At 40.1% G+C, this 27,737-nt stretch overlaps 3 protein-coding genes across 3 annotated transcripts; all 3 read left to right on the top strand.

The window, feature by feature from the left end:
* The first annotated feature begins 4,810 nt into the window (after positions 1-4,810).
* On the top strand, positions 4,811-14,473 carry LOC141444475 (uncharacterized). Its single transcript, XM_074110028.1, is given in 3 exon segments — positions 4,811-4,928; positions 12,457-13,995; positions 13,997-14,473. Coding segments are annotated over 2 exon segments (1,917 nt in total). The 5' UTR covers positions 4,811-4,928; positions 12,457-12,555.
* A 94-nt stretch (positions 14,474-14,567) lies between these two features.
* LOC141444477 (uncharacterized) lies at positions 14,568-16,645 on the top strand. Its single transcript, XM_074110029.1, has 3 exons — positions 14,568-14,805; positions 14,933-15,464; positions 16,557-16,645. The coding sequence occupies exons 1-2, from the start codon at positions 14,568-14,570 to the stop codon at positions 15,409-15,411; spliced, it is 717 nt and encodes a 238-aa protein (XP_073966130.1). The 3' UTR covers positions 15,412-15,464; positions 16,557-16,645.
* Positions 16,646-18,114: 1,469 nt separating this feature from the next.
* LOC141444643 (uncharacterized) lies at positions 18,115-27,362 on the top strand. Its single transcript, XM_074110215.1, has 5 exons — positions 18,115-18,204; positions 19,379-19,522; positions 22,980-23,061; positions 23,843-24,624; positions 25,945-27,362. Exons 2-5 carry the CDS (start codon positions 19,415-19,417, stop codon positions 26,917-26,919), a joined length of 1,947 nt encoding a protein of 648 aa, XP_073966316.1. The 5' UTR covers positions 18,115-18,204; positions 19,379-19,414; the 3' UTR covers positions 26,920-27,362.
* Positions 27,363-27,737: the final 375 nt, after the last annotated feature.

Consider the following 27,737-nt stretch of genomic DNA (forward strand, 5'->3'; position numbering starts at 1 on the left):
GTAACTTTGACATTGTATTTATTGTGATAAGTGAGCATGCTGCATGCTATAACTATTGCACGCTATTTGTACGCCGCTAGGCAAAGCATAGTGAAACAAATAAATGTAAACCTAAAACCTGTATAAACCTATGTTTTGACAAATAAATAAATTCTAATTCTAATTCTAATTCTAACTGAGACATGGATGAACAGAAAAAACAGAAAATGAGACCAGCACTGGGAATCGAACCCAGGTCCTCAGCAATCCGTGCTGCGTGGTATGACCCCTACACCACTGCTGGACAGGAGTCTAGACACGAACTTTTCCTATGCATACATATCTCAGGTTGCTTATTTCTACTATGCTATTTAAGCAGCAGCATTAGCGACATCTATGTTTCGTCGAGAGACGTCACTCTTTCGGAACTAACCGCTCACCCAGACAAGAGATGTCGCTAAGAAACAATCAAATTATAATTTATTATTTTCGATATGGTTTCACGGGATACCCGTAAAAGTAACAAATTTGGAGTTGAAATAAAAAATACAAAAAGACTCCAAAAAAACAATCATGATTTTATTTCGAACATGAAACTACCGTGAGACTCAGTCATATTAAATGATATTGAAACGGATAACTCGCGTCTTAAACCGAGTTGAATGACGATAAAAATGATTAGTTTCGTCGGGCAGTCGCGCGAGCAGAGCGGTGGCGCGTAGTGTGCGTCTTGCGGCAGCCGCCGAGTCGCGTACCGCTATGTGTGTCTGTGTGTGTCTGTCTTTGGCACAGTAGCTCTTTAACGGGTGGATCAATTTGAATGCGTTTTTTTAATTGAAAGCAGGTTTTCTAGCGATGGTTCTTAGACATGTTTTATCAAAACAGCTTTAGTCGTTTTTGAGATATTGAAATTTGAAGTGACGAAGTCGGGGGTTATCCAACTTTTGTTGGTTAGGTTATCAAAGATAACTAAGACCACCACAAGGTAGCTTTTACGTAAATATAACTACATCGACATCGAGACATCTGTTTGAGAACTGCGATGTCACAGGCAGACAGAACGACATTAAGGTTTATGGCTGCGTAGCTGCATTTCCATTTCCACCAGAAATGAACGACTATTTCTCAAAAAGTTATCCATTTTCAGTTGTCCACTTATAAAATATAAATATATAACAGCCCTTATAGCGCCCGTCATTGGACATCGGCCTCCTCTCTACTTTTCCAGTCTTGCCTATTCATTGCCACTCGCATCCAGTTTACGCCAGCTTGTTGCCGGATATCATCTGTCCATCTAATTGTGGTATATATATATATTAGATATATAAGTTTATTAGATATATAAACTAGCGTTTACCCGCGGCTTCGCACGCGTAAATCATTAGATACAGCAGTTGAATTGAAATACTGGGATTTTATTAAATTCTCGTGGGAATTCCCTAAAATTAAATCGTGTTCTTCATTGACGTTATATTATAACAACCATGCCAAATTTTATGACTAAGCCCAGCGGTTATTATTTGGAAACTTTATCCCTATTCCGTGTGAATATCGGGATAAAAAGTATCTTATGTGTTATTCCAGATGTCCAGCTATCTACATACCAAATTTCATGACTCTAAGCCCAGCGGTTATTAGTTCGAGATTTTATCCCTACCCCGTGGGAATATCGAGATAAAAGAAAAGTAGCCTATGTGTTATTCCAGCCTCACGTCCAGCGCCCTACATATCAAATTTAATGACTTTAAGCCCAGCGGTTGTTATTTCAAGATTTTATCTCTATCCCGTGGGAATATGGGGATTAAAAGTATTCTATGTTTTAATCCAGGTTATAAACTAACTTTTTGCCAAATTTCATCCAAATCCGTCCAGCCGTTTTAGCGTCAAGAAGTAACATATATACTCACTCACTCACGCACTCGCTCACAAACTTTCACATTTATAATTTTAGTGGGGTTTCTGACGCTATTTCAACACAAAAATAACTAATATTGTGTTTAAATTATACAAAACCTTGTGGTAAAGGTGATAAAAAGTCAGATAATCTTTGTTGTTGGATAGAAAGTTTCGATGTAGTTACGAAATTAAGATTTTTTCCTCACAAGATATCGTGACGTTTTCCTGACGCCAAGAAATTTTGGATGTTTTATGCAGTTTACGAGTATGTTTTATGATCTCGTCCTTAGTGTTAATCATTTCTTGACAAAACTGATTTCTTGTAAATTTCATGACGGGACACTTTTTTGAGAAATAAATAAATCAAGTGATGGACGACTATTGAATATTTTTAAAAAAATTTAGAGGTCTGGTCTTGAGGCACCGAAGGAGAACCCTAAGGGTAAAAAAGACTGAAAAAGAATTGGGACAGCAGGGCTACTACGAAACTCGAAACTCGAAGTTCGTGTCGTGCGGTCCCTCTCGCTCTCGTATTAAATAGTATAAGCGTCAGAGGGACCGCACGACACGAACTTCGAGTTTCGAGTTTCGTAGTAGCCCTGCAGTTACTTGCCTGTCGTAATTCGCACTCAAACTCGGTTGCCCCCTCTTAAATAAAAAAAATATAATGATTTTTAAACCTCTTTTGTAAAAGCCCTCGCTATGCTCTATGTAGCGCAGCATTCATTATTCATTCAGGTACCATTTTTTTGCATTGTATTATTGCTATAATATTATTTTTGATAATGGCGCTCAATTGTTATTATGCGTGAAACTAAACGCAGTAAACCAAATCCCCGCATCAAATGCGCGCAGTGTTGCCAGTTAATAGTCCCTGAGTTTGAAGGAAAATGTGGAAATGAAAATGTGGGGAAAGTGTGGGGTATCGTTGGATAGAAATATAATAATAATAATAATAATAAATAATAAATATCACGGGACAATTCACACCAATTGACCTAGTCCCAAAGTAAGCTTAGCAAAGCTTGTGTTATGGGTACTAAGCAACGGATAAATATAATTATATAGATAGATACATACTTAAATACATATTAAACACCCAAGACCCGAGAACAAACATTCGTATTTTTCATACAAATATCTGCCCCGACGCGGGAATCGAACCCGGGACCTCAAGCTTCGTAGTCAGGTTCCCTAACCACTAGGCCATCTGGTCGTCAAAAATAATAAATAATAATTAATAATTATAAATAGGTCTTCAAATATAGGTTCGCTAACATCATTTTTAAGAATTAGTTCGCTGAAGTGGCGTTGGGCTGGCCACGTAAGTCGCAGGACGGATGAACTGTGGAGCAGACGAGTCTTCGAACGGAGACCACGGACGGGAAAACGTAGTGTAGGGCATCCTGAGGCACGGCGGACGGACGACTACGATGCTAGGGGCTGAAGACAAAGTGTTGTGGCGCACCATGGCTATGTTCAACAGTAGACTGCTGCAGGCTGATGATGATGATGAAGATCGTTTTTCGATTTAGCTGATTAATTGGCTGTAAAGATTTAATTTTTGTTAGCCCTTCGAGTTGGCTCCCGGGCGTTAGATTCTGACGTATTTTGAATCTAAATAATAACTGATAGAACTATTTCTGGCTTGCTCATTCTTGTAAAATGCGCTCGTAAATAGACAAGGATGCCATTCATTAACGGCCGCGTCAACACTATGGAAGAAATTTCGTTCTATCGTTTACTCAAGTTTCACTGTGTGGCCGCTGCCGTGCGCTAGTATTTTTGAAATCCTCAAAATGTTATGTCTACTAGTCAACCTTTGAGTGGATGAGAAGAGCATTCAGTTAGGGGCCATACAAGTATTACGTAAGCACCGAAGGGGGGTGGGGGTTCTGCTTTGCTTATTTTTGATGAAATGGGGCCGGGGGGTCTAGGTGGTGCTTACGTGAGCAATATTTATTTATTATTTCTTGTTTTTTTGCAAAATGTAGTGGGTTTTAATTTAAAGGGCTACCCGACGTTTTCATCGATTTTTGACAAGTTTTGAATCGTATCTCCTACTTTTGCTCTACAGATAGAATTAAAAGTCAAATGGCTATCGGTTATCCAATCTTTAATCTCCATTTTTGTCTACCGGATTTTGAAAAAAAATTAATACTTGATTTTGTAAGATTTTTTTAAACATTGTCTGAAAAAAACACTTTTTTCGTATCTCTATTGACGTGAAAGATGTAACATATACGAAATCTACATATTTGGGTTTGTCTTTGACGTCTCTAAAAACTGGTCGAGGGTTTTCATTTGAAACTAATTAACACAAAAGTTATGGCCAGAAAGCCAAATTTCTCGAAGACAATGAACTTTGAAGTAAATATGGGACACTATATTGCTTAAAGCCATTGTTGTTAATATAATAAGCTACAAAAAACATTAGAAAACTAAGGCATTCAGATCGAAGGTCATTGGGGCATGAGATCCCCTTAATCAAATATGGCTACCCTACTTGCAACAAATTCACATGCATAACAATAAAGAAACCTAAATAGATTTAAAAATGTATATATCAATGTTTACGTAAGCAAGGGGGGGGTAGTAGATTCTTTGCTGACTTTCACTGACAAGGGGGAGGGGGTTAAAAATTCTAAAATTCTGCTTACGTAATAGGACTTGAATGACAGACAAAGAGTGAGTTTAAAATTAAAAAAAAATCAGATAGTGGAAGCTATAATAGTTTTAAACAAACTGTAAAAGTACAAAAACCTATAAAATAAATCTAAAATCTCCTCTCGTCCTCCTTCTTGGTCTCCTTAAATTTAGCTATTTTTGCCAATTTTGCATAAAGTAGCTAAGTAATTTTATCGACATCTCTGGCGTTTTTACAATTGTTAATTGGCAACATTGGTGGTAGGTAACCTAAAAATAGATTAGTACGAGTACGTCTCTGACAGTCGTGCTGCAAGTATGTTATCAGAAATAAAATACTCTTTATTTTAAACATAGTTTTGCCAGTTTTTTCTTGATGTGCTAACAATTTGAAGAAATAACTTCAGGTATGTAATAAGATATATTTAATATACACTGCCACGGTTAGAGATATCAATTAAAATAGACATTATTTCAACCTCGTACCTAACCGTGTAAGTACCGTGCCGTGAAAAAAAACCTTATGTCAAATGCGATAAGGTGGTAATATAAATACGCGGTTTTGACAGATACGGGGTTGAGGAAAAAGCGGTCCTTTCAGCTTTCACTATGTTAGCCTCCTGCGACATACAACAAAAATTGACATCGAAATTTAAAAGTTAAAATCATTTTTTTGTTAATTTGAATGATACAGAGAAAATGACACAATTCCTTTTTCAAAAGATATAAGTTAATTCTATTGTTAACAATATGTTAGTATTATGAATTTGAACCCCAGGAGGTTGTGTGATTATTTTAAACTGGAATGTTAATTATCCTTTATTTAAACGACGATTCTGAGTGCGGGATGTTACTATAGCGTATAAAAAATCAAGGCCCCAAGACAAGATCAAGTGTTGTACAAGCGATTTTTCACAAAAAATAGCTTCAGTAAACGTTAGTACTAAGATAGTTCGGAAAGGAAGATAAATACGAACTTTCCCGACCAAATACGATGGCGAAATATTATTAACTACATTCGTAATGCGCAGGTCATAGTGACTTTGGCGGTGTCCTTCGGTTTATCCCAAACAACGCAGCTGGGGCTACTACGAAATTAGGTAATCGAAGTTCGTATCGTACCGTCCCTCTCACTCTCGTATTAATCATATAAGCGTAAGCGGGACGGCAAGATATGAAGTTTGAATTTTGCACTTCGTGGTACAGCAGGGCTACTACGAAACTCGAAACTCGAAGTCAGATTCAGATTGAGATTATATTTCCATAACAATTTTACATTGTGTCGGATATCAACAATAGTTACAATTGCAATAATTACAACAATTTTAAATCCTATCATAATCAAACTCAAAAGTAATAAAACTAATACGTTTACACAACACAACAAAAATTCACACCAATTTTATTTTACTTATGCCGAAACCAATCATGTCAGCTCAACATAGAAATAGTTCGTGTCGTGCGGTACCTCTGACACTTATACTATTTAATACGAGAGCGAGAGGGACTCTACGATACGAACTTCGAGTTACGAGTTTCGTAGTAGCCCGTGTACAATGCCCGTACAATCCAAAAAGAAGAGGTCCACTATAGGGTTCATGAAATGAAACTCCATACAGTTTACATTCGTAGCAAAGTATATTGAACAAAAAACAACTTCTTCCTTTTATAGGATCTGAGGCAACCAAACGATAGCGCCATCTAATTCGATCCCAGTAACATCTATCGGATTTTAAATAAACTAAATATTCCGTGAACAGCCCTACTGGGCCTATATATCATTTAAGACTAATAAGAATTATTATTGGTAGCCGTGCACTTATACGATACGCCACGGGATGAGCGCAATACTGACGACATGCGTCGAATGGCAATGCCTAGACGCGCGGCGTCGGGTGTTAAGTAAATAGAAACACACGTTACGGCTACCTACGGCCTTGCTACGGCTTGGATCTAATTTCAGCAATGGTAGTTAATAAAACATGCCTTGACAGTAAATAAATAAAAATCAAGGTAGTTTTGAAGGACGGTTAAAAAATTTATTAATATTTTGTGGGTAGTTTTGTTTTGTTTCATAAAACGTATGTGGGTACTTGGGGAGTTACAGTGACAAGTTAAAACGGTGGTTGTGGTTCGTTAGTCTAACAACTGGTAGCATGGTGTACGGTTGTGTCACTCTGAAGATGAGCTCTGGTTGAGTTCGAAACGCGTCATTTAATTTAGGCTAGTGTAGTGTGGTGGTGGTGATAGATGGGTTTGTGTGATTTGTGTGTGTTCTTACAGTGTGGAGGTGGAGGAACTGCATGAACACGCATATTTTGCATAAGCTTAGCTATCGTAAGGTCGCGGGTGAGCAAGGAAATTATTTTAGTTCACACGTTACTGCAGGGCTACTAAGAAACTCGAAACTCAAAGTTCATATCGTACCGTCCCTCTCGCTCTCGTATTAAATAGTATAAGTGTTAGAGGGACCGCAAGACACGAACTTCGAGTTTCGAGTTTCGTAGTAGCCCTGCTGCTTGCAAGCGTCGGGCGGCGTGTGTTCCCCCTCTCCCAATAATACGCCGGTCTACATCGATTGGATTTTTCCGCGTGGGAACGCGTGACATCACTTCGAGTCATATCTGCACCTGACCATAGTAAATACATATAGGGATTGAAAGGCGCGGGCGGGCCAATCAACTTTTTTACCGACACTAATCTGTCCGCGTCATTTTTCAAACAATTGCAGATTTTTGTGAGTAAACATGTCTTTTCTATAATTGAATAGATGGTGTACATGAATACATGCCGTCCTACGTAAGTTCAACCTATTAAACCGTGAAATATCTTGTTGGAAGTACGATTTTTTGGTAACGCCAGAGACAATTTTGGTAACACAGGAGACGCCCAAAGTGTCGGTGAAATAGTTGATTGGCCCGGGCATACTATTCAAAACCCGATGCCACGCTACGTTTGCACACGCCCTCCAACGCGTGTCAGTCAGTACTAGTCAGTCCCATATATTTATTACGGTCAGGTGCAGATGGAAACATGCATCGGACGACGTGACGTAGCGTCGCGTTTTAACAGTATGTCCGCCTTTGAGGCCTGACAAGCCTCAGGTGGTGGGCTCAGTGTGTGTTCTATCTTTATCTTGTTTTGTTATCTTTGGGGATAACCAAGTAGTAAAATAACATATGGCGAAAACATGGCCCATAACGGCCCGCTCTCCTAATTCACTATGCTATGTTGCTATGAGTGTATTTAGTGCTTTAGCTATTTATGATAATATATACGCGGGATCGAGGTCACGCGCCGACCGGTCGCGATTCTCGGAACTATTAGAAATATGTTATGCTTAGAATATAGGTATTAGACTTTACTTTATAGTAGGGTGGCGTGACGGCACCAATGATGGGCATGTTAAGCACCGTAGGTTAATTTTCACATTGCTCGTTTTCACGTGTTCCCTAAGCTAAAATAAGTAATACTTAGCAAGTATTTTACGAAACTTTTTTTATTTAAGGCAATAGTTTATCTCGAAACAAATACACAATGAAAAGGTCACCCTAACTGGGTTAATTTTATGATTAATGTAGAAAAAGTTGCTAATTTCTCATCCGTGTCACAGGTTCCACGCCCGATTTAAAAATAATACAAGCAATAAAAAAATCAACTGTCTCGGAATTCACATTTTTTTTACCACTACTAACACCAACTTTCTATAAAAATATGGTTATATATTGATAAATTCGTAACTCATATCAAATCATGAATTTATTGAATGACAGATAACAAGTCACAGCGGTAAACCCGAGTAACGAGGTATAGAGTTAAAGAGGTGATACGATGAAGGTATATATCAGGTCTCCCCCGTTAATCAGCCGGAGGGACCCCGGCGGCGGGCAGCATCTGGTCGGCGTGGCGGCGCCAGCTCTCGCCCCCGTCCGTGGTTACGCGGTAGTGCAGGCGGCCCAGCCTCTCTGTCACGATCCCGAACTCCCATTTCTTGTTTGGGTGCGAGTAGTTGCGCACCTGCACTCTGTCCCCTTCTGAGAAAACTTTTCTGACGGCTAAGTTGCCGTAATCTATTGCTGTTCGAGGGAAGCTTTCTCCTAGCATGACATGCAAGGTGGTTCGAATATCTCTTCCGAACATTAGCTGATACGCACTTTGACCAGATTGATTTGGCGTCCGTCTTAACTGTGTTTTTATAAGGTGTAGTTTATCATTTAGAGTACCAGAATTTGACGTCATGCTGCTAAGTGCTTTCTTTACCGTTTGTACGCAACGTTCAGCCTGGCCGTTTGAAGCAGGGTGGTAAGGTGCGGATGTCCTGTGTAAAATGCCGTTATTTTTAAGGAATTGTTCGAACTCGTTTGAAGTTAGTTGACGTCCGTTGTCAGAAACTAAGATATGTGGGAATCCAAATATGCTGAAGATTTCTTTTAGTTTGCTTCGTAACTCATATCAAATCATGAATTTATTGAATGACAGAATAACAAGTCACAGCGGTAACCCGAGTAACGAGGTATAGAGTTAAAGAGGTGATACGATGAAGGTATATATCATATATGTTTTCTCTTGACTTAAATACGTGTTCACATTTTCCATCTCATTCGCGTTACCTTATTTGTAAACTGCCTAATAGAAGTTACATCCAACCTGTCTCCTTTGCCCCGCGCTGATACAAGCGTGTCCGTCTGCCTCGTTGAACAGTTCATACAGCATGAACGCATACAGCTTCGTTTCCATAAGATAATAGTCTAAAAACCGATGTCGGTGCGCGTAACAAAAATTTGTTCATTCGTGTGACGACCACTGTCTCCGCGAGTAATATGTACTCTTATTATTTAACTTTTTTGTATATAAAATAGTTCCGGTAGCATCTAAATCCGACATATTCGAAAGTAATCTAGTTACATTTTCTGACCTTTACAATTAAAATTATACTAAATCTCATTCGTGTCACTCTCATTTGTGTTTCTTTTTCGAGTCACACTAATGATGAAACATGGACACTAATGGTGTTAAAAATATAATGGAGTCGACTGTGTTTAAAGTCTCCCCCCAAATCATTGAGGAATGAAATCATTTTAAATAACCTCTGGTTATGTTTGTAAATAGGATCGCCTCCAGTTTAATGTTGTTGTCGGTTCTAGTTTCTGAGATATAGCGATCATAATGTCCCAGGTATAAAACGACTACTAGGTGTAAACAGAGTACCACGGTACGTCATTGTGCCCAGAATGCATAATAGGTGTTTCCCCGACTACGACAAAACCAAAAAGGATGGGTTATATTTTTAGCAGTGTCTGTAATTAAGTATGTATGTTTTTGTATTTATATTTGAATTAACGTATGTTCCATGGTCCTAACATTCATTTTACATAAACATAGATTTGTTTTATTTTAAAAAATCTTTTATTTTTAATGTTTGAAAGAGGGCTTACAATGGCGAAGGTGAAAAATAAGTTAAGAAGGATAAGGTAAAGGCTAGAAAGGAAAAGACACTAGCAAGATGAGAAAAATATAGACAAATAGAAGAAGAGATACAGAGTAACATGTTATAGAAAAGACTAAAAAGAAACGAGTTTATTTGATAGGCTGGTTTTAAAATACTAATAATAAAAATTAAAGATTTTTCGTAAATCAGCTTACATAAACAACTGCATTAAATTGTCTTATCTTTTATTTAATCCCAACAGTAGTCTTTCTATATCCTCAATGCAAAAATAACTGCAAGCTCTTCCTCTTACACATAGAGGTATAGGTAACATCGAGTTTTATTACAAGAAGAAAAACTATGTCACAATAGGTACATGGTTTGGATAGGTATTTAACTAAATGTACCTAAACAAACTTCAGCTGCTAGATATGGTAGATTCAAGGTTTTTATACATTTTTACTTATCTATCGTTGTAATAAATACAAACTAGACTATAGTGTCTTTCAATTCAGAAATGTAAATGTTTAGATAGTTTAATGGGGGAATTTCAATATTAAGACACAAATTGACGTTGTTTTGTTTACATTTAGTTAAATACCTATCCAAACCAAGTATAGCAAGTGTCAATTTTCATTAGTGTTCATTTCACCTCATTAGAGTTTTAAGGAATTTCATTAGTGTTATTTTAGTCTCATTAGTGTGACCTAAAATACCGTTTTTTTCATATTCTAGCCCGTATTTATCAGTGATTTTGAAATAAACTTGTTTATTACCATTTATTTATACGTTTTAAATCATAAAATCTAAAAAACAAGGGGGTTTGGCAAATGTCATAAAAAAAGTCACGATAATTCACAAAGTGAAATCGACCCATTAGGTACCTATCCAGTAATGGACAGCAAGGGTTCAATGCCTTATAGCTCCATTCATGAACTTTACCAATTATGATCATCAGTTATCTGCACATAACTGTTATCAAAAGCTTGTAATTAACTGCAATGTACCTATGTATGTAATTTGTTCGGGTGGAATCTTTGAACTCAATTTTGAAGTAGATATCTTCAACCGATTGAGCTGAAATTTTGTGTACGTTTAGTTTGGATGACAATGCAAGGTAAGGTACGTGACGTCATTCTAAATCCAATATGGCGGACCGTCCAAGATGGCGGAATAGTTATTTTTAATGCACTTACAATATGAGTATCAAAATGAAAGGGCTCGTTGAGAGCAACTCGAAAAATAATGTGACGTCATTCTAAATCCAATATGGCGGACCGTCCAAGATGGCGGAATAGTTATTTTTAATGCACTTCTACAATATGGGTATCAAATGAAAGGGCTCGTTGAGAGCAACTCGAAAAATAATGTGACGTCATTCTAAATCCAATATGGCGGACAATCCAAGATGGCGGAATAGATATTTTTTAGTTTTAGTTAAAAAATTTAAAAAGCAAAAAAAAAACTTTAAAGAAAACCTTTTATTTAAACGCTCTAAAAAGAGTAAAAATAAAATTTTCCTTTTAAATTTTAACTATGGACTTACAACCTCATTATACACAACTTATATAGTCATAAAAGCTTGTCGCGATGATCAATGTTTAATTAAGTAATTGAAATTTTATTAATTTAAACTTAGCAGATTATTACATAAATCAATAAGTAGGTACTAGTTTATTTACACAAGAAAATCACGCGACAAGCTTTTATGACCATATAAGTTGTGGATAATGAGGTAAGTTCATAGTTAAAATTTAAAAGGAAAATTCTATTTTCTTCTTTTTAGAGCGTTTAATCTGTCATCTCCCAGGATAACAGGATCGAAGGATTTTGGGCACAAATTTGTGCCTCTGGGAGAGGACAGGTTAAATAAGACCTTTTTTTAGTTTTTTTTTTTTTTAGTTTTAGACAATGTAGCGTCCGTTTCTTAATATTGGGTTGGCGGAAAAAATATTCCATTATTGATTCCTTGACCCTATTATAGTAGACTTTACGCGAAAACCATGATCTGCTATAAATTCCCATGCTGCCCTGATAAGCCGAAAAGCGCTATCTCAATCCGAGTAAGTTTTGAGGAAATCGACTTTGTGTAAATAATAAAATTATTATTTATTAAGAAAATATTACGAAAATACAAAATATCCATAGGTAAAAGTAACAAAAATTTGGAATTTAAATAAATAATACAAAAGATTCCAAAAACCAATCTTAGAAAGAAATAAAACAAAAAGGGTTAGTAGAATGAATACAATACCGTATGAGTAGGTACTATACTCCTTATAGGTATGTACTTTTATTTGGTGCTTCATAATCAAAGCTGTGCCCCTTTTCTCCTTAAGGAAGTCGCACAGAGGGTACCTTGTGGCATGGTCCGCCCACGGGTCGTCGCCCTCTTCCAACTGAAACATTACGATTCTGCATACTGTACAGAGCACCTGCGGTAAAAAATATTATTTTCATATCAGCCGTTTACAAATAAAATTATCTTTATCTTTAATTGTTTACAGCAAATATCTAAGCTGCGAACAGTGGTGTCTAGTCCAAGGGCATCCATTTAAGACATCGCTAGTCACTACGTGATCATGACAACGTGATAAGATAACAAAATGAGAAAAGGGAAGATTATGTCACTAACGACGAACCGGCTACTTGTTGGAGAGCGTCTGCAACGCAGAGAGCAGCGTGAATATATGAAAGAGCAGCTTATGCTAGAATATGAGCTAGCCCGGCAAAAGAGTGAGCGTAGGCAAAAGAGAGAGCAGCGTAGACAAGAGCTGGAGCAATGCGAGCAAGACAGAGAGCGTGGGCAAAAGAGAGAGCAGGGTGGGCAAGAGAAGATGCACCGCAAGCAAGAAAAACAGCAACGTAGGCGAAAGGGAGAGCAGCCTGAGCAAGAGAGGGAGCAACGTAAGCAAAAGACAGAGCGTAGGCAAAAGAGAGAGCGAGAAACAAAGCGTGGACAAAAGAGAAAGCAACCTAAGCAAGTGCTAGAGCAACACAAGCAAGACAGAGAGCGTGGGGAAGAGAGAGAGCAACACGAGCAAGAAAGAGAGCGTGTACATGAGAGAGAGCAACCTGGGCAAGAGAGGGAGCAAGACAAGCAAGAAAAAGAGCGTGGACAAAAGAGCGAGCAGCCTGGGCAAGAGAGGCAGCAACACGAGCAAGAGAGAGAGCGTGGGCAAGAGAGAGAGCAACACGGCCAAGAAAGAGAGCGTGGAAAAGAAAGAAAGCAGCTTGGGAAGGAGAGGGAGCAACACGAGCAAGAGAAAGAGCGTAGTGAAAAGAGAGAGCAGCCTGGGCAAGAGAGGAAGCAACACGAGCAAGAAAGAGAGCGTGGACAAGAGATAGAGCAGCCTGGGCAAGAGAGGGAGCAACACAAGCAAGAGAGAGAGCGTGGGCAAGAGAAAGAGCAACACGAGCAAGAAAGAGAGCGTGGACAAGAGAGAGAGCAGCCTGGGACAGAGAGGGAGCAACGTAAGCAAAAGACAGAGCGTAGGCAAAAGAAGGAGCCTGATAGTGAGCATTGCGAGCAAGAAACAAAGCGTGGACAAAAGAGAAAGCAACCTAAGCAAGTGCTGGAGCAACACAAGCAAAAGAGAGAGCGTGGGGAAGAGAGAGAGCAACACGAGCAAGAAAGAGAGCGTGTACAAGAGAGAGAGCAACCTGGGCAAGAGAGGGAGCAAGACAAGCAAGAAAAAGAGCGTGGACAAAAGAGAGAGCAGCCTGGGCAAGAGAGGCAGCAACACGAGCAAGAGAGAGAGCGTGGGCAAGAGAGAGAGCAACACGACCAAGAAAGAGAGCGTGGAAAAGAAAGAAAGCAGCTTGGGAAGGAGAGGGAGCAACACGAGCAAGAGAAAGAGCGTAGTGAAAAGAGAGAGCAGCCTGGGCAAGAGAGGAAGCAACACGAGCAAGAAAGAGAGCGTGGACAAGAGATAGAGCAGCCTGGGCAAGAGAGGGAGCAACACGAGCAAGAAAGAGAGCTTGGGCAAGAGAAAGAGCAACACGAGCAAGAAACTGAGCGTGGACAAGAGAGAGAGCAGCCCGAGACAGAGAGGGAGCAACACGAGCAAGAGAGAGAGCGTAGGCAAAAGAAGGAGCCTGATAGTGAGCATTGCGAGCAAGAAACAAAGCGTGGACAAAAGAGAAAGCAACCTAAGCAAGTGCTGGAGCAACACAAGCAAAAGAGAGAGCGTGGGGAAGAGAGAGAGCAACACGAGCAAGAAAGAGAGCGTGTACAAGAGAGAGAGCAACCTGGACAAGAGAGAGAGCGTGGGCAAGAGAGAGAGCAACACGACCAAGAAGAGAGCGTGGGAAAAGAAAGAAAGCAGCTTGGGAAGGAGAGGGAGCAACACGAGCAAGAGAAAGAGCGTAGTGAAAAGAGAGAGCAGCCTGGCAAGAGAGGGGAGCAAACGAGCAAGAAAGAGAGCGTGGACAAGAGATAGAGCAGCCTGGGCAAGAGAGGGAGCAACACGAGCAAGAAAGAGAGCTTGGGCAAGAGAAAGAGCAACACGAGCGAGAAACTGAGCGTGGACAAGAGAGAGAGCAGCCCGAGACAGAGAGGGAGCAACACAAGCAAGAGAGAGAGCGTAGGCAAAAGAAGGAGCCTGATAGTGAGCACATGCGAGCAAGAACAAGCGTGGACAAAAGAGAAAGCAACCTAAGCAAGTGCTGGAGCAACACAAGCAAAAGAGAGAGCGTGGGGAAGAGAGAGAGCAACACGAGCAAGAAAGAGAGCGTGTACAAGAGAGAGAGCAACCTGGGCAAGAGAGGGAGCAAGACAAGCAAGAAAAAGAGCGTGGACAAAAGAGAGAGCAGCCTGGGCAAGAGAGCACAGCAACACGAGCAAGAGAGAGAGCGTGGGCAAAAGAGAGAGCAACATGACAAGAAAGAGAGCATGGAAAAGAAAGAAAGCAGCTTGGGAAGGAGAGGGAGCAACACCAGCAAGAAAGAGAGCGTGAAAGAGAGAGAGCAGCTGGGCAAGAGAGCAGCAACACGAGCAAGAAAGAGAGCGTGGACAAGAGAGAGAGCAGCCTGGGCAAGAGAGGCAGCAACACGAGCAAGAGAGAGAGCGTGGGCAAGAGAGAGAGCAACACGACCAAGAAAGAGAGCGTGGAAAGAAAGAAAGCAGCTTGGGAAGGAGAGGGAGCAACACGAGCAAGAGAAAGAGCGTAGTGAAAAGAGAGAGCAGCCTGGGCAAGAGAGGGAGCAACACGAGCAAGAAAGAGAGCGTGGACAAGAGAGAGAGCAGCCTGGGCAAGAGAGGGAGCAACACGAGCAAGAAAGAGAGCGTGGGCAAGAGAAAGAGCAACACGAGCATGAAACTGAGCGTGGACAAGAGAGAGAGCAGCCCGAGACAGAGAGGGAGCAACACGAGCAAGAGAGAGAGCGTGGTCAAAAGATACAGTTATCCTACGCTGAACGCTTGCAAACTTTTGACCAGTGGCCTGTGGACCATCCAATAGCGCCGCAGGTGTTGGCAGAAGCAGGATTCGCTTGGACCGGCGAAAACGATGAGGTAGGAACATACATAATAACCACTTTAACTTGTAATTTATTGAATTACGGTACTGAACTCACGGTAGTTTCATGTTTAAAAGAGGTATATATATATATATGATGGTATATTGATTTAAAAAAAATCACTTTAATTCCAATTTTCAACCGATTAAAGTTTTGTCTTCGCTAATAAACACTGTCTGTAAATCTATATTTTCATTATAATATTCAAGACATGGCAATTTCAGAAGTTGTCAAATACCATATCGTTTATAGTTCATCGTAGTCTAAGGCTACTTGCTGGAAACACATAAATCTCGAGTTTGCGTTAAGCTCAGTTTAGTAGTGTCAAAATGTATGGAACTGTCAAGCTTAAGCCAGGTTTAACGACTAAATCTCAGTGTTGGCATGATTAAATCATTTTGATTTAAATCATGACCGCTAAGGTTAATACTTTAAAAAATACAACATTTGTAGGTACTTTAGTTTCGTGTTAACCTTAGCGGTCCCCCGACACCGACGACGCTTAGATAAAAAAATATTACTAGATACTTATACTAAATTAACTTAGGCTAATTTTGCGGGAAATCAGAATAGTCCCCGCGGGATAGGGATGAACGAATTCTTAGCAGATGAAATCGCGGGCAACAGCTAGGTAGTGCATAATTATTTTTTACTTTTTAGTGAATCGACTTAAATATTTATTAACTCAAATTAAAAAAACAAAAGAAGTACAGATTAAATTTAATAAAATAAAATAATACTAATAAGAAGACAAAGAAAACTTACCTAAGAAACCTTAACTAAATATATCTAAGATGTTACTATAAAAATAAAAATTATAAAAAGAAAACCCCGTCCAAAAGATACCTTTTTAGTTGTCTTTTTTAGCGGCGTTTTTTTTCGGGCATTTTTATTTTTGCTGGCGTTTTTTATGTCGGGGTTTTTTTTATATAATAAATTTAACATATTAGAAAATATATAAGAAATCGGTTTGCTTAAAGAATCCTTGACAGCCAACCGATACAACCGCAGGTCTACGAGTATGGCGGAGGGTTAGTCCAACATGGACGTCCAACGGCTGATGTGATAATGATGATTTTTACCGCAGGTGCTCTGTACAGTATGCAATATCATGTTGTACCAGATGGAAGAGGGCGACGACCCGTGGGCGGACCATGCCACAAGGTACCCTCTGTGCGACTTCCTTAAGGAGAAAAGGGGCACAGCTTTCATTATGAAGCACCAAATAACGGTGCGTATAAGTAGTAGTATCTTTTTGTTTTCTTTCTTTTTTTGCTCCCCCCTCTCTTTCTACACTTCCTCTTCTTAATCTTTGGATTTACAATTACATCCCGATAGTTAGCATCTTTAATCTTATGTCATTAGCAATAGAAATGACAGCAGGGTGTGGTCTATTGGGCCTCAGCGTGTCGATCACTCGGACGTCTATCTTATTTAATCGATGATCAGGTGCCAATTTTCACTCAAATCACCGTGTATTTTTAATTAATAAATTTTTAATTGATCTAGGCCTCAGGGAGCGGAGTGGGCGGGGCGCCCAAAATTAGTACCCTATTGAGATATTGCAGAGCTGCTGGGGTGCCATTCGACTACAGCAAACTTGTTATAGGTGAGTATTTTAATAAACCTTAGATTCGATCTTATCACAACTAACGGTATGGGCGGGCCACATCGCTCGAAGAACAGATAACCGTTGGGGGAGAACAGTCCTCGAGTAGCGACCACGAACCGGAAGGCGAAACGTTAGCAGGCCTCCCACCAGGTGGACTGACGAGACCGTGAGAGTTGTGGGAAACCGGTGGATGCAAGTGGCGAGTTGTCGTTCATTGTGGCGTTGAAAGAGGGAGGCCTATTGTTCAGCAGTGATGGTGACAACTAAAAAACAGAATCAGACAAGTGAAGAGTGTCTAATATCTGATGCTGGGTGAACAATTGTGTTGCTCTGATGATTGAAGGCGAAGGTGCTGCATGAACACGCATTTGTTGAATAGACTTAGCTATCGTAAGGTCGCGGCCTCGCGGGTGAGCAAGTAATTGTTTGGGCTGCATTTCCACCAGAGATGTACGAGGATAACCAATGGTAACGCTTCATTTACCTATCCTCGCACAGCACAGCTCTAGTGGAAACAGCTGCAGCTGTAAGTAAATTAAGCGTTTCTATTGGTTCGTGAAAAACACGTGCCTCAAATCACATCCTCGTAGATCTCTGTTGGAAATGCAGCCTTATAGTTCTTACCCGCAGGTAGTCAAACTGGAGTTTCAATCTTGTTTTTATAAAGAACAGATTTATTCGCAAAAAAGTCCTTAATGATTAAAAATTCAAACCTTCTTCCAGGTTGTGTGACATATAAAGACCGCACGGACAGACTGCTTGCGCTTCTGCGTGAGGCGGGGCTCGAGGGGGAGCCTAATATGGTGAAATGCAAGGCTCTGCAAGCGAGAAGGAAGATTGAAGAAGAAGAACACAGGCATAAGACAAAGCAATACAGGCAAGAGAGAGAACAGGGTGGGCAAGAGAGGGAGTATTGCGAGCCAGAGAGAGAGCAGTGTGGGCAGGAGAGGGAGCAACGTCAAAAGAGGGCGCAACGTGAGCTAGAAAGCGAGCAACGTGGTCAAAAGATACAGTTATCCTACTCTGAACGCTTGCAAACGTTTGACCAGTGGCCAGTGGATCATCCAATAGCGCCGCAGGTATTAGCTGAAGCAGGATTCACTTGGACGGCGAAAACGATAAGGTACGAACATCATCAATCATATCAGCTGAAAGACGTCCAGTTTTGGACATAGGCCTCCCCCGTATGGTGCGAGCATGCATAACCACTTACATTTATAACCTAACCAACGTGGAAAAGTTGGGAAACCCCCGACATTGAGAGAGCGAGAGAGAGGGTAAGAGAAATTTATACATATTTACACAGGGTAGGGTTTTGTTACACATTGCCGTTTCAAAGCTCGCTATCTCAAAAACTGCAGAAACATAGCTAAGAGCCATCTCAAGGCTACTCGCTTTCACGTAAAAAAACAGCATCGCAATCGGTCCATCCGTTTGAGAGCTATGATGCCACAGACAGACAGACATTAGCGTCTAACTTATATTAAGACCCCTCTTCTTGCGTCGGGGGTTATACGTCCAGCGCCAACTGAGGGTTTGAGGATTTCGAAGTGATATGCTTTGTTCTTGAAATGTAGTGCCAACTGAGGGTTTGAGGATTTCGAAGTGATATGCTTTGTTCTTGAAATGTAGTGCCAACTGAGGGTTTGAGGATTTCGAAGTGATATGCTTTGTTCTTGAAATGTAGCGCCAACTGAGGGTTTGAGGATTTCGAAGTGATATGCTTTGTTCTTGAAATGTAGCGCCAACTGAGGGTTTGAGGATTTCGAAGTGATATGCTTTGTTCTTGAAATGTAGTGCCAACTGAGGGTTTGAGGATTTCCAAGTGATATGCTTTGTCCTTGAAATGTAGCGCCAACTGAGGGTTGAGGATTTCCAAGTGATATGCTTTGTTCTTGAAATGTAGCGCCAACTGAGGGTTTGAGGATTTCGAAGTGATATGCTTTGTTCTTGAAATGTAGCGCCAACTGAGGGTTTGAGGATTTCGAAGTGATATGCTTTGTTCTTGAAATGTAGCGCCAACTGAGGGTTTGAGGATTTCGAAGTGATATGCTTTGTTCTTGAAATGTAGTGCAACTGAGGGTTTGAGGATTTCCAAGTGATATGCTTTGTTCTTGAAATGTAGTGCCAACTGAGGGTTTGAGGATTTCGAAGTGATATGCTTTGTTCTTGAAATGTAGTGCCAACTGAGGGTTTGAGGATTTCCAAGTGATATGCTTTGTCCTTGAAATGTAGCGCCAACTGAGGGTGGACTGGACGTCCAACGGCTGATATGATAATGATGATTTTTACCGCAGGTGCTCTGTACAGTATGCAATAACATAGTGTACGAGATGGAAGAGGGGACCGACCCGTGGGCGGCCCATGCCACAGTGTACCCTCTGTGCGACTTCCTGAAGAAGAAATGGGGCACAGCTTTGATTATGAAGCACCAAATAAAGGTACATACAATTATAGTATTCATTTTACCAGCATTTTTTTGTTTGTTTTCTTTCCTGCTTTCTTTTTTGCTTGAAAAACATTCGTGCATTTAATTATTGAATTAAAATAGAATGGTCATTTATCCGGTAGTTATCGTTTTCAACAATTATAATTGTAATTAATTTTAACAATGAACTTTTTTTTTTTTTAGATAGTATTTATTGTACACAATACATATTGTGAATAAATAAATATACCTGTATTAGTAAATATAAAAAAAAACAGGAACGTTAAAAAATAAAAAAAAAAAAAAACAATGAACTTAAACCTCTCCTATTAAATTCAATTTTAGCTGGTTATCCTTACTAATATAAATGCGAAAGTAACTCTGTCTGTCTGTCTGTCTGTCTGTCTGTCTGTCTGTCTGTTTCACGTCGAAACCACTGAACCGATTTTGATGAAATTTGGTATATAGGTAGTTTGAACCCAAGGATCAACATAGGATACCTTTTATTCCGGTAGAGGGCGCCACCGCGCGATAACCTAGATCCGCGCAGACGTAGTCGCGGGCATAAGCTAGTCTTTCATAATTATGAGGCCGTAGTGGCCTTATGGTTTGACCTATGGTCTATCAAGCAGAGGATCGTGGGTTCAAACCCCGGCTCGCAGCTTGAGTTTATCGAAATTCATGTGCGAAATTACATTTGAAATTTTTACCCCGAGCTTTACGGTTAAGGAAAACATCGTGAGGAAACCTGCACAACCTGCGAAGCAAGTCATTGGAGTGTGTCAAGTTCCCAATCCGCACTGTGCCCGCGTGGGAACTGCATCCCAAGCCCTCTCATTTTGAGAGGAGGCATGTGCCCCGCAGTGGCACGTATCCCTCCGGTGTCTTACGTCAAAGTCGTAAAATGTCCAGTGTCGAAATTGCGTCCACATCGTAAGAGGTCCATGTCTTACATCGTCTAAGTCGTGCCACGTCCAAGTCTCGGGTGGTCCAAATCGCGAAATGTCAAAGTAGTATAATGTCAATCTTTACTAATGTCTATGTCTCGGACGGTCCAAATCGCGAAATGTCAAAGTAGTAAAATGTCCAATCTTTACTAATGTCTGTCTCGGACGGTCCTAATCGTGGAATTTCTTAGTATTAAAAAAATCAAGTAATATTATGTGCGTTATAACACAAATAAAACACTTACTACAGTCTTAAAATCTATTACCAGAAAAAGAGGGTATCTATCATCACGGCACTAACGTCCTTTTGTTGAGAAGCGCAGTTTTTCGGCAATTACTCAAAAACGGTATATCCGATCATGTTGAAACCAATTTTCGTTGAAAGTATTTATTAAGCGTTACTTTTCCATATTTTTTGGACAAACTGTTTACAAGATAGAGGGGGGGACACACAATTTTTGCTACTTTGGGAGCGATTATTTCCGTAATCTTTTAAAAAGAGCTGTCGAACTATGTGCCACACGTTGATGCGAGTTAAAATTTTTTTTTTTTCAATTTCTGTTACGTGTATGGAGTGTCCCCCATATAAATATTTATTTTTGTTATTTAACTACAAAACTAAATAGCGGCTTTGACAAGACATCTGTAAGTACTCCAAATTTCATTGATATACATCTTGTAGTTTTCGAGTAAAATGCCTGTGAATTATGGACGGACGGACAGACAGACAGACAGACGGACTTGACGAAACTATAAGGGTTCCGTTTTTGCCATTTTGGCTACAAAACCCTAAAAATTTGTAAATACAAAAGAAAGTCGCGTGCGGAAGCTAGTATTAAATATAGACCGCGATAGCGCTGCGCTATGTTGAGGTCGTAAGTTTCAAAAATTCTTAAGTTTCTTATATTTTGCCTGTGGGTACAGTCGTACCTATGAAGTTTATTATTGAAATTTGCGTTACATATGTCGCTTGCATTTTCAGTAATTCGATGATTTGTAATTTAAAAACAGGAAAAAATAATTTAAAGTATAAAATAATTATGATGTTATATCTAGGATAGTGTCATCTTCGACCATGTAAAAACAGTACAAAATAAAATTACAATTAATTAAATTAATAGCAATGTTGGGCACCTTTGCGCCAGAACGATTCGAGGCGGTCTTTTTTTATAATATAAAATATTATTTAAGTTAGCTAGTAGATTTATTATTTTAATCATTTAACTTGTTCATATTTAAAATTAAATGTTGATTTTGAATTAATAGCTATTTCCTAATTCAGTTCACTTAAATATGCCCATTAAATAAATTTGTGTTGTGTTTCTGTGTACCTGTATCACTTACTATTTCTGGTGTACAATAAAGAGTCATTGTATTGCATAGTGTTGTGGCAAATCAGAGCATATTTTAAGATTTCTAATTATTTTGTTTTTCCAAGCTATATACAAACGTTTCAAAAAATTTCACATATTTAATATCATAAACGCATGAAATTGTGTCATTTTTATGCAAAATATTTAAATGTACAAAACACAAAAAACAATAGTCGTGGTTGAAGCGGACGGACGCGGGCAGGCGGCGGCGGGCAGGGGGCATACGCACGCAAACGCGTTCGTTCGGTACGATTTCTTTCTCTTAGCCAATTCCTCACGGAATACGCAGAATCGCCATGGGTAATCCCATTTGGAAGAGATCTCCAGTCATTTTCCATTTGATAGTACATACAACGTACTATTTCTCAAAACTCGTTTGGCGCGTGTAGGTACCCGGCCAATTTGCGTAGGAGTAATAAAATTTTAAATCTGGACCACACACACACACACAGCCATGCAATTGATTGAATGATTGCCATGCCGATCCACAAAAACTTAACCATTATTCCTTCCGATTTAGATAAATTTCGGTATACAAAGTCGGGTTTACTTTATTGTTAAAAAATTTCGTACTAGTTATGTTACTATTAATATCAATTTACTACTGGCTATGTTACGATCTACTACTTGGTTATTTACGAACTTGACATTCTACTACTTGGTTATTTTACGACCTTGACATTCTACTACCTGGTTATTTTACGACCTTGACGTTCTACTACTTGGTTATTTTACGACCTTGACGTTCTACTACTTGGTTATTTTACGATCTTGACATTCTACTACTTGGTTATTTTACGACCTTGACATTCTACTACCTGGTTATTTTACGAACTTGACATTCTACTACCTGGTTATTTTACGATCTTGACATTCTACTACTTGGTTATTTTACGACCTTGACGTTCTACTACTTGGTTATTTTACGACCTTGACATTCTACTACTTGGTTATTTTACGACCTTGACATTCTACTACCTGGTTATTTTACGATCTTGACACCTGGACATTTTACGAGTTTGCCGTAAGACGCCGGAGGGGTATATAGGCTGGGATGATGATGATATTATTAATATTCTTCAACTCCTGACCTGATCACCGATTATAAATCACCGTATATTTTTGATTAGTAAACTTTTAATTGATCTAGGACTCAGGGCTCAAAATTAGTGACCTGTTGAGATATTGCAGAGCTGCTGGGATGTCATTCGACTACACCAAACTTGCTAAAGGTCAGTGTTTTAGTAATCCTTAGATAAGATTTAGGGGCTGTTTCACCATCCATTGATTAGTGTTAACCGACGGTTAAATGTGATGCCGTCTCCGTCTATTCGAACAAAACAAATAGAGACGGCATCACACCTAACCGCCAGTTAACACTAATCAAAGGATGGTGAAACAGCCCCTTAATGTATTTATTTATTTATTCAATGTAATTAGACAGTACAACAGTAAAAAAAAATATCATAACTAATAACAGACAAACAGGCAATCAAAGCGTGTCTTATATCTGATAGCAGGCTGAACGGTTGTGTTGCTCTGATCATGAACTCTGGTTGAGTTCGAAACGCGTCCGCGTATTGTGATGATGGTGACAGTTGAGTTTGTGTGTTCTTACATCGTGAAGGCAAAGGTGCTGCATGAACACGCATATGTTGTGTACATAGACATAGCTATCGTAAGGTCGCGGCCTCGCGGGTGAGCAAGTAATTGTTTGGGCTGCATTTCCACCAGAGATGTACGAGGATAACCAATGGTAACGCTTCATTTACCTATCCTCGCACAGCACAGCTCTAGTGGAAACAGCTGCAGCTGTAAGTAAATTAAGCGTTTCTATTGGTTCGTGAAAAACACGTGCCTCAAATCACATCCTCGTAGATCTCTGTTGGAAATGCAGCCTTATAGTTCTTACCCGCAGGTAGTCAAACTGGAGTTTCAATCTTGTTTTTATAAAGAACAGATTTATTCGCAAAAAAGTTCTTAATGATTAAAAATTCAAACCTATTCTTCCAGGTTGTGTGACATATAAAGACCGCACGGACAGACTGCTTGCGCTTCTGCGTGAGGCGGGGCTCGAGGGGAAGCCTAATATGACGAAATGCAAAGCACTCCGAACGAGAAGGAACATTGAAGAAGAACACAAGCATAATAAAGAGCGGTGCAGGCAAGAGAGAGACCAGAACAGGCCAGAGAGGGAGCAATGCGAGCAACAGAAGAAGTATTGTGAGCAAGAGAAGGACCAGCGCGGGCAAGAGAAAGAGCAGCGTGGCCGGGAGAGGGAGCAACGTGGGCCAGAGAGTGAGCAGCGTGGGCAAGAGAGGGACCAATGTGAGCCAGAGAGAGAGCAGCGTGGGCAGGAAAGGGTGGGGCGTGGGCAAGAGAGGGAGGATCGTGTGCAAGAAAAGGAGCAACGCAAGTCAGAGAAAGAGCGGCGTGGGCAGGAGAGGGAGCAACGTGAGCATGAAAGAGAGGATCGTAAGCAAGAAAAGGAGCAACGCAAGTCAGAGAGAGAGCAGCGTGGGCAGGAGAGGGAGCAACGTGGGCAAGAGAGAGAGCAGCGCGGGCGAAAACAAGAGGATCGAGAGCAAGAGAAGGAACAACGCGAGCCAGAGAGAGAGCAGCGTGGGAAAGAAAGAGAGCAACGAGAGCCAGAGAGGGGGCAACGTGGGCAAGAGAGGGAACAACATGGGCCAGAGAGGGATCAACGTAGGCAAGAAAGAGAGCTACGCGGGCATGGTACAGAGCAATGCGAGCCAAAAAAAGAGCAGGGTCGGCAAAAGAATCAGGCTAACACGGTGAGTACAGTTCAGGTAAGCTTTTCTATAAACTCTTTCCGTCCGCGTGGAAGTAGGCGTGAAATATAGTTTATGTTCTATTCTCAGACCTACCGAATGCACACAAAATTCGATTCGATTTCATAAAAATCGGTTTAGCCATTTCGGAGGAGTTTGGTAACAAACACTGTGACACGAGAATTTTATATATTAAATTTATGTTAGAAATGGTACTTCAGATGCCCCGAAAGAAGAAATTGCCTGAAGAAGTAGCAGCACCATCAAACCATCATTCCAACTACATAATTTTCTACAAGTCAATCCGATCATTTAAAGTAGGTGAAATTTGAATTGAATTAGTTGGATTTCTGCGAAAAAAATATTATTTTTAGTCTGTCAGTTAGAATGACAAAATTTTGAAGACGTATTTGAAGTAGGTATTTGAAGTATTTGAAGACGTAAAATTTTGAAGATGTATCAATCAAACAAAAAAAAATACAAAAAAAGGAGCGCGTAGAAATTGCAGGAGTCCCCACTCCGTCCAACCCCAACCTCCGTCTTGACCTCCGTCCCCAGTCCGTGACAAACTCTTTAGTAAAAACCGGCCAAGAGCGTGTCGGACACGCCCAAGATAGGGTTCCGTAGCCATTACGAAAAAATCAAGTAGGTACCTAATATTTTTCTAAGGATTTCGTATTGTGTACGGAATCTTCCAGGTTTAAGTATATTTTATACCTTAGGCTGCTATTTACTCATAAACTACTAATAATTCTCAAGCAATCTTAGCCGTTATAATTTTCCTTGTAAATTTGATATACTTACTACCATCCTGATTTTTTTCATATTTTTCCACCCAACAGTTTAGATTTCAGAAGGGGGGGGGGGACGCTTGATTTTAATGAAAATTTGCACTTTAAAGTTTAATTTCGCAAACAGATCACTGAATTTAAAAATCGTCTTGGAAACCCCGCAATGGTTTTAAAAGTCATTTTTTTTAGTTTTTGTTTTATTTTACCACTTTGTCGGCGTGACTAATATGTATATTCATGCCAAATGACAACTTTCTAGTACTAACGGTCTCTGAGCTTATCCGCGGATAGACAGACAGACGGACAGACATGGCGAAACTATTTAAAGGTCTCCTAGTTGACTACGGAACTCTAAAAAGTGCGTACCTATTATGACGTTACACGAAACTTTAACCGGCTAGGTATACGTAACATCTTTCTGTCATCTTTTGTTCTTTAATTGGAAAAGAAAAAAATATTAGTGCCAGATAATTTTAGAAAGCTTTTCTTTACAAGAAGGAACTTACGTAAATTTGATGCTTTTTGCCTCCAGGTCAAGAAGTTCCGCGCTAAACCGAAGTTAGGCGCTCACTGCGTACCAATTGATGACTCCATCCTCCTTCATGACATAATCAAGATCGCGCGCAGCTGTGACGAGACTACATACAAACCCTTCCTCAACATCATTGCTAACTTAGCTCATAGCCCGGGAAAAAAACGGCAAGCAGAAACTAAAAAAGTTCCAGCCAAGAAAACCAAAATGTGCTGCGATGAGTGTGGCAAAATTTACAGCAGCAAACACTTTCTACAGAAGCACATATCTGGACATCAGCAGAGTTGTGAAGAATGTGGTAAAACCTTCAATACACAAAGCAGTCTTTCGAAGCATAGGAAAAGTTGCGGGAAGGGAAGAGCCTCTGGTAATAAAAGCGGTTGTGCGCAGTGTAAGTGTGGTGAAATATTCGCTTTTGTCAGCAGTTTAGAAGACCATCAAAGAACATGTGGAAAAGAAGCTCGTAAGGAAACAGTAAGCGATGGTGTCGCAAAACCACAACGCTGGTGCTCAGAAAACGGCACATACTCGAACGCAAATCGAGAAGAAAGCCAGAAGAAAGCCCAAAGCCAGGAGACGAGCGCAGCTCAACGCGTAGGAATCCAAGGCTCCGGAAACAAATATGAAGTCCATTGCAAGTTATGCTTTGCAGATGGACCATTGGACTTTGAAAAGCATTATTTCAACGAACATAATGTCTGCGATCCATCATCAATGCTGTGCAACGATCGTTCATTCTTCATCCCCTCGGCAGAAAAGCACCCTGATGATGACTGGTTCTGTTTTCAATTAGCTAAAGCTTTGGAACGTTATACTGATAATATTTGTCGTCTGTGTGATAAAGAACAGAGCGACTTAGTGAAACACTATGTCGGGTATCATAAAGTTGACCGCGACTTATTATATTACACCAAGCGTCTGATGAGAGAGCATGGTGTAGTCGTTGAAGGAGCCGAAACGAATCAGAAAGATTAAACCTACTTATATTATAAATGCTCGGCTCGGGCTGCCAAAAGAGCGTACGTGGGCGGTTGGGCGACCCAGGTACCGCTGGGAGGGCAGTGTCCAGGCGGATTTGCGACGTCTCCAAGTCGACGACTGGCAAGAGGCTGCGCACGATCGGGACAGATGGCGTGCTCTCGTTTGGGAGGCCAAGACCCTCTTTGGGTCCCTGAGCCAAATTAGTTAGTTAGTTAGTTATATTATAAATGCGAAAGTTTGTGCGTGTGTGTGTGTGTGTGTGTGTATGTGTGTGTGTGTGTGCAGAATCGTTAATTTTGTATGAAGGGTGCGCCAAATTCTGTGCCGCTAAGTATATTTTAGTGTAATTTCTTCTTTGTTATACTTATAGATAAATAAGGTAACTTAATGGATAGGTGTGTTATGTGTTAGTTAAGAAAATATATCATTACCAGTAATTAGTTGTTTATTTTTTTATTAATGCAATTTTTCTCATTTATTAATCGATCAAATCTGAACCTATTTTTATTTAAATTGTTTTAAAGAAATATTTGGTGATTATCATCGTCACCTCAGGCTATATACGTCTAACGGCTGGGCACAGGCCTCCTCACAGAATGAGAGGGCTTAGGCCGTGGCTCCCACGCGGGCCCAGTTCGGATTGGGAATTTCACACACACCATTTAATTGCTTCGCAGGTTTCCTCACGATGTTTACCTTCACCGTAAAGCTCGTGGCAAATTACTAATCTGAATTTCGCACGTGAATTTGGAAAACACAGATGTGTGTGTGTTTGATTAAACCCACGATCCTCTGCTTGAGAGTCCTCTGGT

The sequence above is a fragment of the Choristoneura fumiferana genome, chromosome 30 (genome assembly GCF_025370935.1).
Source record: "Choristoneura fumiferana chromosome 30, NRCan_CFum_1, whole genome shotgun sequence".
Taxonomy (NCBI): Eukaryota; Metazoa; Arthropoda; class Insecta; order Lepidoptera; family Tortricidae; genus Choristoneura; species Choristoneura fumiferana.

Excerpts from the sequence above, each read along its gene's own strand:
- LOC141444477 (XM_074110029.1), top strand. The coding sequence starts at position 14,568 with ATGCGAGCAAGAACAAGCGTGGACAAAAGAGAAAGCAACCTAAGCAAG. Across the intron at positions 14,806-14,932 it reads ACACGAGCAAGAGAGAGAGC|AGCAGCAACACGAGCAAGAA; the intron begins GTGGGCAAAAGA and ends GCTGGGCAAGAG.
- LOC141444643 (XM_074110215.1), top strand. The coding sequence starts at position 19,415 with ATGGAAGAGGGGACCGACCCGTGGGCGGCCCATGCCACAGTGTACCCT. Across the intron at positions 19,523-22,979 it reads TTATGAAGCACCAAATAAAG|GACTCAGGGCTCAAAATTAG; the intron begins GTACATACAATT and ends TAATTGATCTAG. Across the intron at positions 24,625-25,944 it reads AAAAGAATCAGGCTAACACG|GTCAAGAAGTTCCGCGCTAA; the intron begins GTGAGTACAGTT and ends TTTTGCCTCCAG.